At 40.4% G+C, this 18094-nt stretch overlaps 1 protein-coding gene across 1 annotated transcript in view; it reads left to right on the top strand.

Annotated features, from left to right (window-relative positions):
* Positions 1-876: 876 nt before the first annotated feature.
* Positions 877-18094, top strand: part of zc3h15 (zinc finger CCCH-type containing 15) — a 32163-nt gene continuing 14945 nt past the window's right edge. The window contains exons 1-4 of the mRNA XM_048534936.2: positions 877-1054; positions 8604-8705; positions 9133-9241; positions 16063-16215. Coding sequence (XP_048390893.1) covers positions 983-1054; positions 8604-8705; positions 9133-9241; positions 16063-16215 — 436 coding nt within the window. The 5' untranslated portion in view covers positions 877-982. The remainder of the gene's footprint in view (positions 1055-8603; positions 8706-9132; positions 9242-16062; positions 16216-18094) is intronic.

Here is an 18094-nt window from a genome sequence, read left to right as displayed (position 1 = left end):
AGAATTCTCCCAAGTGCAGGATTCTCACCGGGTGCGGGATTCCCCCAGGTACAGAATTCCCCCAAGTGCAGGATTCTCACCTGGTGCAGGTTTCCCCAGGTACAGAATTCCCCCAAGTGCAGGATTCTCACCTGGTGCGGGATTCCCCCAGGTACAGGATTCTCACCTGGTGCCGGATTCCCCCAGGTACAGAATTCTCACCTGGTGCGGGATTCCCCCAGGTACAGAATTCCCCCAGGTGCAGGATTCTCACCTGGTGCGGGATTCCCCCAGGTACAGAATTCTCACCTGGTGCGGGATTCCCCCAGGTACAGAATTCCCCCAGGTGCAGGATTCTCACCTGGTGCAGGATTCCCCCAGGTACAGAATTCTCACCTGGTGCGGGATTCCCCCAGGTACAGAATTCCCCCAGGTACAGAATTCTCACCTGGTGCGGGATTCCCCCAGGTACAGAATTCTCACCTGGTGCGGGATTCCCCCAGGTACAGAATTCTCACCTGGTGCGGGATTCCCCCAGGTACAGAATTCCCCCAGGTACAGAATTCTCACCTGGTGCGGGATTCCCCCAGGTACAGAATTCTCACCTGGTGCGGGATTCCCCCAGGTACAGAATTCCCCCAGGTACAGGAATCTCACCTTGTGCGGGATACCCCCAACCACAGGAGAGGGCTACGCCCTAGTTCCAGAATACCACCCAGGTGCGGGATACGCCCCCACGTGCGGGATTGTTCGCCCCCAGATGCCGGATACCCCCCAAACATGCGCGGGCTGTCATCGGAGCGGTCGGAGTTCCGGCGCGGGATGATCAGCGAGGCCCCGCCCTCTCCCATTGTGGTTGCCGTGGTGTCCGCGCGTGCGCGGAGGTGGTCAGCTGAGATCACCCACAATTCAGTGCGGGGGCGCCGTCGGCGTTGTGGGGACCGGGGCCCAATTCTGAGGCCGGCTGTGGGAGCAGGGCGAGCGGACACTGATTCAGGCTGCGATGCCGCCCAAGAAATCCTCGAGTCAACCCAGCAAAAAGACTGAGCAGAAGAAAAAAGAGAAGGTCATCGAGGTGAGTTGGGGAGGCATCGGCATTGCGCGATCCGACCTCTGCTCCCGCGGCGCCGACAGGGACAGGCCAGGCCGGGCCGGGCCGAGCGTGTGGCCACCCCCTCGGCCGCAGTGGGGAACGGAGGGGTTCTGGGAGGAGAAGGCCCCGATTTGAGTTTCAAGTTGTGTATATATTCCTGTTTCCGTTTTTTCTCTCTTCTCCAGTCTGGCTGTTCTGTGCGGAGTTTAATGACCCTGTTAACTCGTGTGTTGTGGGTCCTGTGTGTGTGTGTGTGTGTGTGTGTGTGAGAGAGAGAGAGTGCGAGTGAGTGATGGCTCTGTAGGTATGGCAAGGAGGCATGTGTTGGAGATTGAAATACTGTTCCTCCCACCACAGGCTACAGTGAGCTGCCTCTTTTAGCAAAAACCCACCTGTCGGTTTACAATTCTGATGACAGCCCACTGGCCGTAAATGTTAACTCTTGATTTCCTTCCTCCATCTCCACGGATGTTGTCCGACCCACCGCATATTTGCAGCGTTTTCTGTTTTTTTTTTCCTATTTCGACCTGCTTTCGTGTCAGTTCACAGTACCTGTTAACGATGGCTTCGGGGGGGGGTGGTCTTTTTCCTGGGGTCATGTGGTTTTAAGGTTGTATAATTCAAAACACTTGGGGTAGTTTGCGAAAGACAGTATTATGTCATTAATTTCAAAAGCAAGATCCTGGAAGTGCTGAGCACCTGAAGAAATAGAAAATGCTGGAAATGTTCAGATTTGGCAGTTTGAGGAAAACTGGACAGCTAATGTTTCAATTTATTGACCTTTCATCATTGACTTGAAATGCTAACCCTGTATTATATCTCTGTTTGATTGTAGAATTAACACTGTTACAATTTCTGTATTAAAAATTGTAGCTACTTTAGTATTATGGTCTAATGTAAGGTGTGATCTAAAATAACTATCAGACTAAATCAAGACATTTTTGGCAGTATATCTCCTCATGAAAATGAAGACTGGGTAAATACTTTTCAAAACATAAAATTTGGATACTGCGTATAGAGAGAATGTTACCTCATGGGAAGAGCGTAACAAGAGGCCAGCAATATACAAGATTCTTCAAGAAATCCAGTAGAGGCTTCAGGAGGAACTACTTTTCCTAATGGGTATTTAAATGCAGAACCAACTACCACAGTGAGTGAAGGAAATAGTATTGATATATTTAAGGGAAAAAAGGCAAGCACATTACGGAGAAAGGATAGTTATGGTTTTAGGTCAGAGTAGATGGTAACATGTTTAACTTGAGCACGAATGCTATCCTGCACCAGATGTGCTGAATGGCCTGCTACTTGCAAACATTAATTCTGCACCTTGTAGGCAGTATAAATCAGTTGAGAAACAAAGGAGCAGGTGTCTGCTATTTGGTCCTTTGAGCATGATCCACCATTCGGTGGAATCATGGTAGATCAGACTTTAATTGAATCTCTCTTCTGTCTGTGCTCCACAATTGTTTACTCCCTGTTTGCATCTAAATAATACTTAGTGGCTTTCACAATCGCAATGTTTTATCACCAATTAAGTAATTTTAATTAGTCACTAATATAGGAAAAATCACTCCAATTTGTGCATACAAACTCCCTCCAATAACATTATGAAGATGTAATCTGTAGTAATATTGATTGAGAGATGTGTATTAGACTGGACATTGGGGATAACTCCCCTGCTCTTCTTCAGAATAGTGCCATTGGATCTTTACATCCTTCTGAAAGAACACTTGGAACCACGGTTTAACATCCCGTCTGAATGACGGTACCTCTGACAGTGCAGCACCCCTTCAGTACTGCACTGGAGTGTGCATCTAGATTTGAGCTCAAACCTCTGGAGTGGGACTTGAACTCACAACTTTCTAACTCAGGTGAGATCACTACAAATTGATCCATGGCAATTGTTAGATTCTAACAGCTGCTAAATAAAAACAATGCATCAGTTTGGTACTATTATCTATCTACAATGATTGGGCAGACGTTCTTTGTTATATAGTGACTTTTCAGATGGTAATGTAGAGATATAGGATGTGTCAATTCAAAAGCGATGAGAGGAAAGCTAAAATAAAAACCAAGTACAAGAGTAGCTCAGGTCTGACAACAACTGGGGGGAGAGAAATCGTTAATGGTTCGAGTTTGATGTGACTCTTGAGAATGGAAGAGAAAAGCTAAGGCTGTTGAGAAAGTGATGTGGAAAAAAACTGGTGAATGAATTGGGAAGAAACAGAACTTAGCAAATGTGATAATGCATTAATGACTGAAATGGCATTGGAGGAAAAAGTATTTAAAGCTAAGATATTAGCTCTGAATATTCAGAGCAAAAAATCGGTGGCCCGGTGGTTAGTTCTGCTGCATCACAGGGCCAGGAATACAGGTTTGATTTCAGCCTTGAGCGACTGTCTGTGGAGTTTACATGTTCTCCAGACATCTGCATAGGTTACCTCCGGGTGCCCTGGTTTCCTCCCACACTCCAAAGATGTGCAGGCTAAGTGGATTGGGGCCATGCTAAATTGCCCATAGTGTCCAGGGATGTGCAGTCTAGGTGCCTTCGCCATGCAGGGTTACTGAGATAAGGTGGCGGAGGTGGTCTGAGTCAGATGCTGTTAGATGGTTGTGTTGATTTGATGCACTAACTGTGATAGTTTTAGTGTTAGGGTTAGACTGGCCTCCTTCCACACTATAGGGATTGTACGATCTTGTAGCTGTTGCTATTAAGATAGCAAGATTTTGGAGCAGAAGTAGGCTATTCAGCCCATCATCTGCTCTGCTGTTCAACAAGATCATAGGTGATCTGATAACCGCTAACTCCACTTTCCTGCCTTTTCCCCATAACTCTTAATTCACTTGGTGGTATTGAGTAAGCTACTAGAGTTGGCAAGGTGACAGAACCTGACAGTGTGCATCCAGGGAAGTGAGTGCGCAAATAGCAGAAGGACTAGCCGTAATCTTTGCCTTCCCTGGACTTGGGTGTGGTGCCAGAGAACTGGAGAATTACAAACAATATGCCTTTTACAACAAAAATTGCAAAGTTCAGACTAGCCAGTTGAACTTTAGTAATGGGAAAAATTCTAGGAGTAATAATTGTAAATTGATCCACAGGATTTGTCTGCGTGGGCTAAGTGATGGTATTATCCAATGAATCTAACTGTCTTCTCTTGACTTACAATCGTGATGTCATCACTAAATCATCCATTGTCAATAGTCTAAGTGTTACCAATAATTGGAAATTGAACTGGTGGCATCAAGAACAGGTCAGAGGCTAGGAATCCTGCAGCGACTAACTTTCTGTCTGCCTCCCCGAAGTCTGTCTTCCACCCAAAAGTCTCAAGTCAGGAGTACAATGAAATGCCCCCCAAATACCTGGGTGAGTGCAGCAGCACTTGAAGCTTGACACCATCCAGCTCAAAGCAACCTACTTAATTGGCATCACATCCACTCCCTCTACCACCAACATTTAGTAGCATATGTGCCACGTGCATGATGCCCTGCAGAAATTCAATTATCCTTAGAGAGGACCTTTCAAACACAAACCTAGAAAGACAAGGCTACGAGATACATGGAGACACCATTGCCTGCCAGTTCCCCGCCAAGCCAATCTCAATCCTAACTTGAAAATAAATCACTTTGTTCAGTGTCACCCGATCAAAATGTTAGAACTATTTCCTTGACAGTATTGTGGATACTTACTGCAGTGATTCAAGAAGGCAGCTCAGGGGCTCTTGGAGGTGGGCAGTAAATGCTGAACTGAACAACAAGACCCACATATAATTAATGATTTTTTTTAATTTAGGAGAGTCAGCATAGACAATTGTAAGGGAAAATCATGTTTAACTTTCTAGAGTTCTTTGAGTAGATGAGAATAATACTGTTGGTGTGGTGTACATGGATATTCCAAAGGCGTTTGATACAGAGCCACACATCCAACCTGAAAAGAGTTGGCTATTGGAATAAAAGGAACAGTAATAAAGGGAATACAAAATTATGTGAGGAGTAAGGAGAAGAATAACAGTGGATATTTATCAAGGTGGCGGAGGCCTTGTGGTGGAATTCCCCATTGCGTTGATATTGGGATCATTGCTTTTTCCGATTTATTCTCATAATCTATTTTAATGATCTGAATCTCGGTGTCCAGGAACAATTTCAAAGTAGATAGTACAAAACTTGGAAGAACTGTAAACTGAGGACAGTTTGGGTTTTCAAAAGAACGTTAACAGGTTGGTGGAGTGGGTGGATATGCGGCTTATGGAATTCCATGTAAGATGGCACATCTGGGCAGAAAAAACATGAAGAGCTCATATAAAACAAAGGGTATTCCTTTAAAGAGTGTACGAGAGCAGAGACTTATGCACAAGTTGTTAAAGGTGACAGGTAGAGAGTGCAGTTGATAAAGAAGACGTTATCCTAGGCTTTCTTGGTGACATACAAGAACAGGGAGGTTATGCTGAATGTGTACAACACACTAGTAGGACCTCAACTGGAGCATTTGTATATGGCTCTGGGCGTCACACTTTAGAAATGATACATTTGACAATAGTGCAGAAGAGGTTTTTGTGAATCATTCCAGGGGTGAGAAACCTCACTTCTGAAGATTGTTTGGAAAATATGGGACTGTGTGCTTGGAGAAGAGAAAGCTAAGATTGAAGTATTCAAAATCATGAGATCTGGACAGAACAGTTGGGGAGACACTTTTTTTCCTATTCTTAAAAAGCTCGAGAGCAAGATGACGCAGATTTGAACTAATTTGCAAAAGAACTAAGTGACAGAGGGGAAAAAAAAACATTTCCACACAGTGAGCACTTCAGGTCTAGAATGCATTGTCTGGATGTATGATGGAGGCAGGTTTTGAGGCATTCAGTGATCAAATAGAAATAATGCACAGAGTTATGAGTAAAGGGCAGGAGAATGATGCAAGATCATGCTCATTCGGAGAGTCAAACGTGCTGAATGGCCTCCCTCTGCTCTGTAATATTGGAGATTTTCCACCATACCTACATACTAATTAATTTCAGTTTGAATTGCCTTGTGATTTTTGATTTTTCCGACAAGACCTCCTTAGCTGGCATTTACATTGTATACTGGTAATGCGATGGGCTGCAGCTGGAGGCATCTTCCTACATGATTTTTTTCATGTGCTTTATCTTTGGGAAATCTTTCTGATGTTGGGACTTTTTTTCTCACGGCTGTATTTTAAGCAATCCTTTTATCTCTCTGTGCTGTGAACGCGCATCAGTTATTGGTGCCCTATCAAAGATCTTTGCAATTTGTCCAACTTTTTTCCAACTGACCAGTGTATTCTTGGCTTTCATCACCTGAGTACCTATTCTATGCAGTGGAGTGATAGTGATATCACTGTTACTGTAATGGTAACTGTAAGACTAATTCTCTGGAGACATGAGTTCAAACCTCACCAAGGCAGCTGGAGGAATTTAAATCTGGAATTGAAAAACAATAGCCTAATAGCATTACACTATAAACCAATATAATCAATTGTTGTAAAAACCCTATCTGTTTCCTTTCTAAAGGAAAGAAATTCAGTACCTTCGTTGTCTGTCCTACGTGTGACCAAAACTCCATTTAAACAAGATTAGGAGGTCTTAGCAAAGCATGAAATATTTTTTTAAAAGTTAGCCTTTTCAGAGCTTCTTGACATCTTTAGTCATCTCAGATTGCTTATGTGAAAGTGCTTTTCTTTTGTGGTATGCATAAGTTTCATGCACATAGGCTTTGCAGCCAAGCCAGCTTTAAGTTGGCTTTGGTTGTTCCTTAAGAGACTTGCGGTAGGTGAAACCTAGGTAAGTAAATTCATTAGATCTGTAGTCTGAACTGTGGTGTATTTTTTGTGATAGTTGTGTTCAATCTTCATTTGGGACCAGTTAAAAGTATATTGCTGTCATCTTAAAGTTAACTGTTTGTTAAATTGCAGGCAAGTATTTAGAAGTGGTTCATGCTTATTGGCAGAACATCCTCCCTTAAGTAGGGCAGTTTAATGGGAATCAAGAGGGAAAAAAAATCATGAACAAGTCATGTCAGATTGTTCTCTAAGGCTTTAAAGAACTTGCTATTTTTCCTGAATCTAATCTGATGTTGAGTATTCAAAGGATCACAGCATGCAAAATATTGCAAAGATGCTTGTGCAGTGCCATGAATAGCTAGGAAGTAAGTGGAGTTTATGCAATTTCCCAACAATTTGGCATCTTGTCATCTTCCAAACTTAAAGTTCTTCTGAACATCCTCTCCACAGTCCTGAATCCTATCTCAATCAGAACACAATGAGTTCTGTATTTTGCGCCCCCCCCCCCCCAAGGAGCTGTCTAACAATGAACATCATGTCCCTTATACTCATGCCTTTAACAAAAGGCTCTAACAAGCATTTAAGTTGTTGAAGCAATTAAACATTACTCCTGGAAGAACCTTTCCAGCATTTTCAGCTAGGGAAAATGCACAGTGATTAAAAACCTTGCTTTCCATTGTGGAGTGAGCAATTAAAACATTTTTCCTGAGTATCACATTTGATGAAATAATTTGCAGGCACTACTTGTTTCCCGGCTCGATTAAGATCAGAATCAAATACTTTCCCATTTTAACCACAACTAAATTACCGGAAGATGGAACATTTCTGTTTTTGTTCCATTAAAATCTTGATGAGATTTAATTTATCTGCTAGTGAAAACATAACTTAGCTCTCAAAATTTTAAGCAAAGGCAAATGACCAAATTAGATGAGTGTAAATTTGAGCACTTAATTATTTTATATTCCTACAGTTTTGAAGCACTGGGATGGAAAAATCATCAATGATGTAATATGCATTTGCATTTTTTTTGCTACCTACCATGTCAAAATCAAATCAAGTTAACAAACCTACCTTTTTACATTGGAGATAATGGGAACTGCAGATGCTGGAGAATTCCAAGATAATAAAATGTGAGGCTGGATGAACACAGCAGGCCAAGCAGCATCTCAGGAGCACAAAAACTGACGTTTCGGTCTCTCTGATGAAGGGTGTAGGCCCGAAACGTCAGCTTTTGTGCTCCTGAGATGCTGCTGGGCCTGCTGTGTTCATCCAGCCTCACATTTTATTACCTTTTTACATTATTTGAAAGAGAAAAATGTTTGAACCTTTAAGTACCTCTATCAGTGTCATAATTGTATGCAATCCGCTTAAAGATTGTTACTTTGAGGTAATGGGACACAAGTGTCTCTGCATAAAGTTCCTGTTTTAAACTGATTCCAGTAATGTAACTAACTAGTTAAGCAGCTGGGACATTTCCATGCAGGATGAGGTTACTTTTTGGAAAAAAAAGTCTGAAGCTATATTTTACCTAAGGTAAGGAAGCTGCTTTACTCTGCTGAGTCAACTTTGTTTGCTAGAAATCTAGAAGATGTGAAGGCAGCACTTGGTCACCATTTGTGCAGACTGTGAATGGGAACGCCCTAGCATGGTTTCATATCTATCAAAACTGAAGGGGACCTAGCTTCTATTTCTGAATATCATTCATCTACTTAAACTTAAGTTGCCTTCATGCTGTTCTAGGATAAGACCTTTGGCCTGAAGAACAAGAAAGGAGCAAAACAGCAGAAATTTATCAAAACCGTCACTAATCAAGTCAAGCATGGACAGACAGGTGGAAAACAGGTACAGTAAGCTAAATGATGAGAGCCTGTCAGTTGTGAAATATTTTAGTTACCTTTCGTACATTGAGTCATGACAGACAAATCTGACAATTTTAAGTTAGGTTAAAAGATTGTGATGAGGAAAGTTTTCTGTTGTGTTGCAATTCTAGGAAACCTGAAAAAAAGCTTTAAATGGTTTGGGCTGATCAAAGTGTTTGTTCTCAATCAGCTTCAGAAAATATATAAATATTAAAGGTTTCTACCGGTCAAGGTTAACTAGTCCTATCAGTTACAGAAGTGAATTCTTTTCTATCTTGTTGGTATACCATTAGAACATAAAACTTCCGGTGAAATGATGGAACAGGAGAGAACTGATATAAATTCGTGCTTCCAAGCATTGTTGGTGAGTGCTGCATTTGATGTTGAGCTTGTTTGCTTTCTTCTTTTAGGTACCTTTCAGTGAAGAAAAGAAGTCAAAAAAAGATGATAAAAAGAAAGAGCTCCAAGAATTGAATGAACTTTTTAAACCTGTAGTAGTTGCTCAGAAGATCAGCAAAGGTATTTTCACTGTTGGGCAACTTTGTCATCCACAATTAAACCAAAACAGAGTGAATAATTCTACAAACCCTATCGATACTGAACTTTTTAAGAAGTGGTGTGGGTTCCTCCCAAATCCATGTTTGAAAACTTCTACTGTAATGAGCACAGTAAAATCAACATAGTTGCCTTCTAAGCAATGTTTGGTCTAGTACGCTAAACTGCACAAAAGGTATTCCCTAGTAACTTCCTAACACAACCAAAAACCCAGACCGCATGTATGTTTTACACTACAGACTCTACAGAATTGTAATCTTGTGGTTCAGGTCTAATGCTTCTCCCAGTTTTAACAGGATCTCATCTTCCGGTGAAGTCCCTTTGCTCAACCATTTGAACATAAACATATGGACTTCTTATTGCATGGTTCCCTGGTGGATCTATGAACTTGTCACATCCTTATTTTCTCAACCATAGGTTCTAACTTCAATGTCTCTACATTTAGTGATTAGCCCACAGCCAATCCTTTTGCCTAGCACAGAGGTGGCTATTTTGGATTGTCTCCCCCAAAAACCATCAGTCTGGCTGCTGTTTAAAGTCTGCAAACAGTGCTATTCCTTTTGTATCCAGATGTTATATGTGCATCTTTTCATTAAGTTCTGATCTGGACCTCGGTCTCAGTGACAAGCCAGGTCACGTGCACTTGTCTCTGAGTAGATTTTGTATGAAGTCATGAGGCCTTCTCCACTACTTATTATTACTTGGAGTTACAGGCAGAATAAGCCATAACCACCATGGAATTTCCAGTAGTCATAACAAAAAGCACTGTCAGTTTAAAATATCTCAGTTTCCTTAAATAGTTTGCACTTCATTGTGTACGACAATGATATTGCCTCACTCATGTTAATGTCACTACTTTAGACACAGGCGATAGTTATGGCTATACTGATTCTGCTTGTAGTCAGAACTACGCAGCTTGATGGACATTTTGGCTGAGTAAGTTTACCGCTGGTAGGACTCATTAATCCAGCTGTCTTAGTGCTGCTATTGTATTATCACAGTATTGCAAATACACAAGATTGGTGAGCTTTGATCTGCAATTCTCAACATTATCTCAAAACAGTGCATTTTTTTAACTTGCTACTTTCCTTTAAAGCACGCAGGATCACACTGTGAACTGACATTGCCTGTTTCTATTTCTGAACATGCCTTTACTGTTACTTCAAAGCTACTCATTGGCTTCTTTCCCAACCCCCTCCTGACTCCCTTAGCCTGGCTTTTAGCTTAGAATCATAAGCCATGATGTGGAGGTGCTGGTGTTGGACTGGGGCAGACAAGGTCAGAAATCACACAGCACAAGGTTGTAGTCCAAGAGGTTCATTTGGAAACAAGTTTTCGAAGCCTCACTCCTCCTTTAGGTGTTAGTGAGAGGTAGGATCAAACACAGAATTTATAAGTAAAAGATCAAAGGTTCACACTGTTGATGAGGCTGTACTAAACAAACCTAAGGTGCTATTAAATCTTTAATCAGTTTGAAGGCTTTAAGTGAAAGGCCACTGTGCACCAATCCCTCCCAGTGGGGAACTGCTTCAGTGGTAAAGGACATTCGGCCTCAATCTTCGGGTAAACGTCCTCCAAGGCGAAATTCGGGATGCACAACAACGCACAGGTGCCGAGCAGAGGCTGGTAGCAAGTTTGGTACCCTGAGGATGGCTTCAACCAGGATCTTGGGTCAGATGATACACCACACTATACACTCTCTCTCTCACACACACATACATACGCACTCACTCCACAAGCTGAGGTGCACTCACACTCTTACTCTCTCTCGTGCGCGCACGCATCTAAGGGGAATTTGTATTTGCAAATGCATTTTATTTTCTTCAACAAGCACATAGTTTATAGACAGTCAGTCAGATAGTTAATGTGGAGTTTTATAAATTCTTACTTTAGAAATAAAACCATTTTGACTCCAAACTAAATCACAAACAAATTCTAAACAAGGCCTCACACCTAACATGCATTGTCTGACCTAAAATGAAACTTCTTCTTTATGCTCGTAAAACTTTTAGTTCTCTCAGGACCATGACTTGAAAGGAATTCATGGACTTGCGTGTACATATTAATCAATTAAAAAACTTTTTACTGATTAAAGATTTAATTGCATCTTAGGTTTGTCTAATGCATCCTCATCAGTGGTGTGAACCTTTGATCTTTACTTAAATTCTGTGTCTGATACTTCTCTTACTAACAACTGAAGGAGGACTGAGGCTTCGAAAGCTTGTGTTTTCAAATAAACCTCTTGGACTATAACCTTGTGCCGTGTGATTTCTGACCTAGAATCAAAAGCACAGAATGTTTAAAAATCGTGAAACTGTGCAAGCTGCTCTTTCTGTTAGTATTTGCGAGAGTGACTCAGCTAGTCAGTGTTGGTTGAGGGTTTGTTTTTGTTTTTATCTGGAAGCCTGTGTCTGTTGGCATACCATTGAGTTCGTTGCTAGTTTCCTTGCTGTTTATAGCCTACGTGAATGATTTGGGTACACAGGAGATTTTATTAATAAGTTTACAGTTGACACGAAATATGGGGGTGTGGTTAAACATTGAGGAAGAAAGCTTTAAACTGCAGGGTGATATAGTCACGCTGGTGGATGAACAGAATAATGGCAGATGAAATTTAATCATAAAAAGAGTGAAATGATGTATTTTGGGGGGCTAACAACACAAGGGAACGTATAATAAATGTAAGGGCCTGGGTAGTACTGATGATCAGTAAGACACTGGTGTTAATGTAATCCTTGAAGGAAAAACCCTGATGGATAAGATGGTTAAGAAAGTATATTAAATGCTTACCTTTTTATTAGTCGAGGTATAGAAAACAAAAACTGGGTGATTATGGTGGTACTGTAAAGGACTTTGGTTAGGCCACAGCTGGAGCTGTGCATGCAGTTCTGGTTGCTTCCCATTAGGAAATCACCATTTTTCTGTTTGCCATACTATACGAAGTACATGATTTCTCTGGAGATGGTGCAGAGGAGGTTCACCTTGATATTGCTTGGGCTGGCGCATTCGAACTGTAAAGAGATTACACAAGCTAGAGTTGTTTTCCTTCAAGCAGAGAAAGCTGAGAGAACGTGGTTGCAGTCTGCAAAATTGAGATATAGATAAGACTGATATCAATAAACATGCCCCTATCAGGAGGCATTGATTTTAAGGAATGGAGCAGTAGGATTAAAGGGGACTTGCGGATCAATTTTTCACCCAAAGGATGACAGGTATCTGGTACTCCCTGACAGGATGGTAGATGCAGAGCAATTATAATATCTAAGAAGTGTTTAGATGTACACTTTAAATACTGTAGCATACAAGGTTATGGACCAAGGGCTGAGAAATGGGGCTAGAATAAAATTAACGTCCATAGCCCAGAGAACTATAGGGCTGCGCTCTCATTAGAGCAAGATGACTAATGATGAGTTTAACCTGAAGGCTGTCGTGCTTCGGATGAGGGACAAGGTTAAGAAGGCAGGATTTTCATGGTAACCTGAGCCACTGTATTGTGCTTGATGACTAGTTCAGGTAAAGTGGCCTGAAAAATCTGTTTCTGTGTTGAAATATTCTGACACTCATCCTACCACTTCCTTTCTACCCCACTCCATTGTTCCGTAGTACTGAATTTATTTTCTGTTTTGGATACTCAAGCAATACCCCTTTTGAAAGCCTTAAACATATCTTCCTCCAGCAGGCTTTCAGCCATGATTTTACAGGTCCTAACTGCTTATTGTGTAAAAAAAAAATTTGATTTCATGACTATTGATTCTTTGCAGGCAGCTTAAATTTATGTCCTTTTTGCCAGTACCATCAGTTTATCTCTCCACTTTGTCCAGATCCTTCATTTTCAGAAGGCACATCAGTGCATTTTAGCAAGGATATGAGAGAATTGGGGCAAGTGCAGATAAGAATAAGGGATTGGTTTCAAAGATGGACTTTGTTTATCTGGTTAGATTGGGATAATTATGATCCATCTGCTTAAAAGAAGTTGGAAGGAAATTTTTGTTGCCTGCCAGTCTTCTCAAGCTTCTCTAATCCAACCACAGAATCGAAGTCCCTGGCCCTTGGACTAGGTCTCATAAATCTTCCCTGCACCCTCTCTGTTGTCGTCAGATTCTTCCTAAAATGCCTGTCCCAAATTAGACAATCTTCCAGTTGGGATTAAACCACAACTTGATAAAGGATCATCATAACCTCATGGTTTTTTGCTTTTGACTCCTTTATTTATAAGAGTTGAGATTCTTGTTATGTTTTTTAAACACACCACAAACTAGTTTGTGCAGACCTGTCTAGTTCTCTACCTCCTGTTTAAAATTGTGCCCTTGGTTTTGTATTGTTTCCTCGTTCTTCCTAACAAAATGTACCACCTCTCACTCCCCATTAGCTTTAATCTCCATGTCCACCCATCTCATCAATCTTTGTCCACCTGAAGTCAACTGTTGTCCTGCTCACAATTAACAATATTTTGCAGATGGAACAAACCCTTTTGAATTTTCCTGCATGTCAAAGTCATTAATGTTTATCAAGCAAAGCAGTCCTGTGAACTCCTAGGTAACCTCATTGCTTCTTCAGCCTGAAAGACAACTGTTCATTCAGTACGACCTGACAACTTGGCATCTATGTGCACGACCACCACCGTTGTTGCCCCACAGATTGAAGTGTGCTGGCAGGACAGTTACGTGACACCATGTCAAATTCCTTGATGTTTTGTGGTGTTATGCATTTGGCTCTGACTGAACTCCCACCAATATTCAGAACTGAATGCAGTTTGTGGAGCAAGATGGACGGGGGGAGCTTGTGCACTATTTGGCTGGTCACCCTTGGCTGCCTGGCACATCCAAAAATCATACTATCTACAAAATACTCAATCTTGCAGCTTGACTGCAGTGACTCCAGTTCCACATGCTGAAGAAACCTTGGTGCTGTAGCTGATACCATTCCCTGCATTTAGGCTGTCCAGGACAAAAGCATCCTGGAATACTCATGTGGAGCAGAATGTGTAGTGTGATCTGGGGTGCCCTGCCACATCTTTCTCTGTTTGACTAAATTAAAGTTAGTCATAAACTAAATAGCTATTGTATCTTAAAACTAAAAACCCTTGCCAATCGGTACCAACTCTCTAACGTCACTTCTGGTTTTTGTTCTTTTCTCCCTGACACTTACCTTTCATTCCAACCTGCTGCTCAGCCCAGAACTCCAAGTATGCACTTGCCCTCCAGGCTTTCCAAGCAAGCTATCACCTCCCTGATGTCCTGTGATTTCACTCAATTCCTTTATTGATTTGTTCTCATTCTGTCATCTGTAGTCCAAGCCGCTACTTTTACCTGTTTAGCCTCTTGCAGCGTTTTCCCTCGGGCTCGCTGTCTCTGACATTCCCTGAATCTTTCCCAATTATTACACTATCTTTCACTGTCTGTTTCCTACATTGTTTTTTTTTCTCCTATTTCAGCAGCAACTTCAATACAGCATCGCAGGACATTGGGCCAGCAGGAATAGTGCATCATATCAGTCTGATTCTTCAATTCTTCATAGACCTGCACAGACTTTGGTAGGGAGAGAGATATTTCAGAAACATGGTGACATTAACTGCATTTAATATAAAGGATGTACTAACATCCAGTATGCCCTGCTGCCCCCCTCCCCCTTCCCAATCAAACTCCAGCCTAAGCCCTAAGAAAAGCATATAAACTGTATTTGATAATGCTGAGAATTCTGGACGGTTTTATCGCAGAAATAACTTTAACAGAAACAATCTGTCAAATATCTTGATAAGCAACTGCTATAGTACCAGAGTTTTACAACTGACTACGTTGCAACTTATTTTACTTGCATTAGTCTGTCTCTTCCTGTGCATGTTTCTGTTATTGATTCTGAAGATCTCAGTTTGCAAATGTTTGGACAGAGATCGCACATTATGTTGCAGTTTAGGAAATACCCTGCTATAGTGACTCAATGAGGAACTACAGAAATCATTGCCAGGTATGAACCTTTTGATGAAAATTAAGAAGGGAAACTTTTAGAAGGAAGAAAAGAAGGTCAAAAACAAGATGTGAGGAGGACAATGAATAAGATTCTATTCCTGACTAACTTAATTTCTGATGATTTATACCAGGTAGTTGAAGATTTCAGCTGTACATTCCAAAAATAGTACAGGCCTCCCTGTTGCAATATTAAGTAAAATATATTTGCATTGAGTTGAAATTGTTCCTGTCTTTAATGGGATAGTTTGGTTAGAATAAATCCATATAAAATATCTGATTTTATTACAGCTCAGGAGACCTTTTTGTAGAGTCTCTTTCGTGGGATTGATAGCAAAGGAGCAATCCTTGTGTTGATTTACAATCACACTCCTTATTTGCATCATTTGGGTTTCTTATTGAAACCACGTAGAAAGAAAGGTATTCCTAATTGAGAACTCCTTACCCTGTTACTTTTACAAAGAGTCAGAAACTTATGCTGTACAATTTCTTCATTCAACAACGAACAAAAATTTGAACAAAGGGCCCCCAGTTTCCATTATGTTTGTCTCCTCTATAGTACTTACCACCGAGTTCCCCTTTCAATTTGTAGCCAATTTTATTGCATAACCTCAGCTTTTAATTTTCTGATGTATTTACTTTGTTGTAAAGTGCATGAAATTCTCAGCTGTAAATTCAAGCAGCTCATTTTCAACAAATCCCTTGTGCTTGGTCTCACATCCCCAGTGACATTACTGTTGCAATTCCAACTTAATATAAATGGATAAAAACATTAAAAACAAGGTAGAGTTGCGACTGTAACTTGTTTGCTTTCCCTTCTAGGAGCAGATCCCAAATCTGTCGTCTGTGCTTTTTTCAAGCAAGGCCAATGTACCAAGGGTGACAAATGCAAGTTTTCACATGACCTATCCCTGGAAAGGAAGAGTGAAAAACGCAGTATGTATGTAGATGCACGGGATGAAGAGCTTGTAAAAGGTATGTTGTCAAAGCAGAGGTTTAATAGAAGCTTTAAGAGTATCTTTCAATTGATCTTCTCGTAGTTCTCACTTTTAAAACAAAATATTTGTGAAACATTTTGCCAGTGTTCGTAACTAAGCGTAGTCCAAAATACTTTTAGGTGGCAAACATGATTAATTTGCCAATACTTGTTTAGCCTTTATGATTTCATCTAGCCTTTGAGCATACTTCACCACTCCTGAGTTTCCATACAAAGCTTGTTATATTGTAGATACAGTAAGACTTGTAAAGAATACAGTAATCTTTAAAAAGGTTCTCAGATCAACCAAACTGACTAATCTCTGTGGCTGAATGTATCGAGCAATACGTTTAAGAAAACCCCTAAATATAGAAATTGGATTTATTTGGATAACTCCTGCCTCACTGCTGATCAATATACTATTTAATTCTGAACCTACATGACTATTAGCAAAGTAGCATTACCGCTGCTAACATGCATGAGAGATTACTGTGGTTCTATTCTGGTACTGTACTGTAATATAATGTAATGACTTGCCCTCTTGCACTTTGTATTCTTAATATCAAAATCAACAGCATATGTTATTTATAAGCAATTTATTTACAAGTTTGCATTGTTTGCCCATGTATGACAGCCATGGAGATAAATAATTACATTTTGTAATTTCCCAGACCCTGTTTGTCACTTGTGCTTAATCTTTAATTTTACATCTCTTACTTAAGTACTACAAATGTTTGCTTTCCCAAACAAGTAATCTTTTACCTTCTTTGCACCACTGCCCAGATGTATTACATGCAGCATTCATTAAGTACTATTCATTTTCAGTTATGAGCATTCTAGCAGATTGTGCAATATATGAAGCAACCAAGTGAAGAGCACTTTTTTCATGCTGAAATCACTTATACCTTCCCACATCAGTTACTGCGTGATGTGAGTGTGATTGAAAGTTCCAGTGAAAGACACATGATTTCTAAAAGTAGATGCTTTGTTTAAAAAAAAAACCCCTCAAGTTGAAGGAGTAGATAGCAGTTCATATATCATGATATACCTCTGGATCCATTTTTAACATTGTAGTCAATACTTTAATTCGTTCTACTTTGTTTTACTATTTCAGGGAATGTTTTGTTTCTTTGGCCTAGTATGTCTAGAAGCTTTGTCCAGTCTTTCTGCGTGGATGGGGCTTGGATTTATTACTAGCTGAAAAATTTGTTACCCTTGAGAATATGTGCAATTACGTAGGGTACTGATAATACATATGCCCTAGTTAATTTGTCATCGTTTGTTCAAAAAAGATTCAAAATACCCGCAGTAGTGCAAGTTAACTCACTTATGTTCTGCCTTTTGCTCTAGAATTGAATCAATAGATCATTTGAAAGAAGCAACTTTGAATTGAGTGAATTATAACTTCATTATCTACAGAAACTACTTTGCATTTGTTGCACTAAAGCAATAGCAGTTTTAATAAGTTAAGAATAGACTCTGAACTTGTGTTTATTGAATATGATTGGATACTATAGCATGATAGTGTTTGGGCCTTTCCAAAATATAGCGGAAAGCCACTCTTATCCAAACTGTTTCAATAAGTAGATGTATTCTGGTAATGCATATGACCAGAACAAGTCACAGATTCTCTCAAAAAAAATTGTTTTGCAAGGAAGTAGTTCTGCTTATATTTTGGAAATGTTTTATTTATATTGGATCAAAATGCAGTATTTTCAAGACAATGTTTTATGGCAATAATTGTCATTCATTAACTTCTGTATAATTCTATATACTGTTATAATACAAATTGGAATTGATTTGCGTATTTTGTATGCGCTGTATTTAAGAGCCACTACACTCATATTGGAATGATAGGGAGGTGATGTCAGCAGGAGT

Source organism: Stegostoma tigrinum, chromosome 7, assembly GCF_030684315.1.
Source record: "Stegostoma tigrinum isolate sSteTig4 chromosome 7, sSteTig4.hap1, whole genome shotgun sequence".
In the NCBI taxonomy this organism is placed as follows: domain Eukaryota; kingdom Metazoa; phylum Chordata; class Chondrichthyes; order Orectolobiformes; family Stegostomatidae; genus Stegostoma; species Stegostoma tigrinum.
This window is presented reverse-complemented; position numbering and strand designations above follow the sequence as displayed.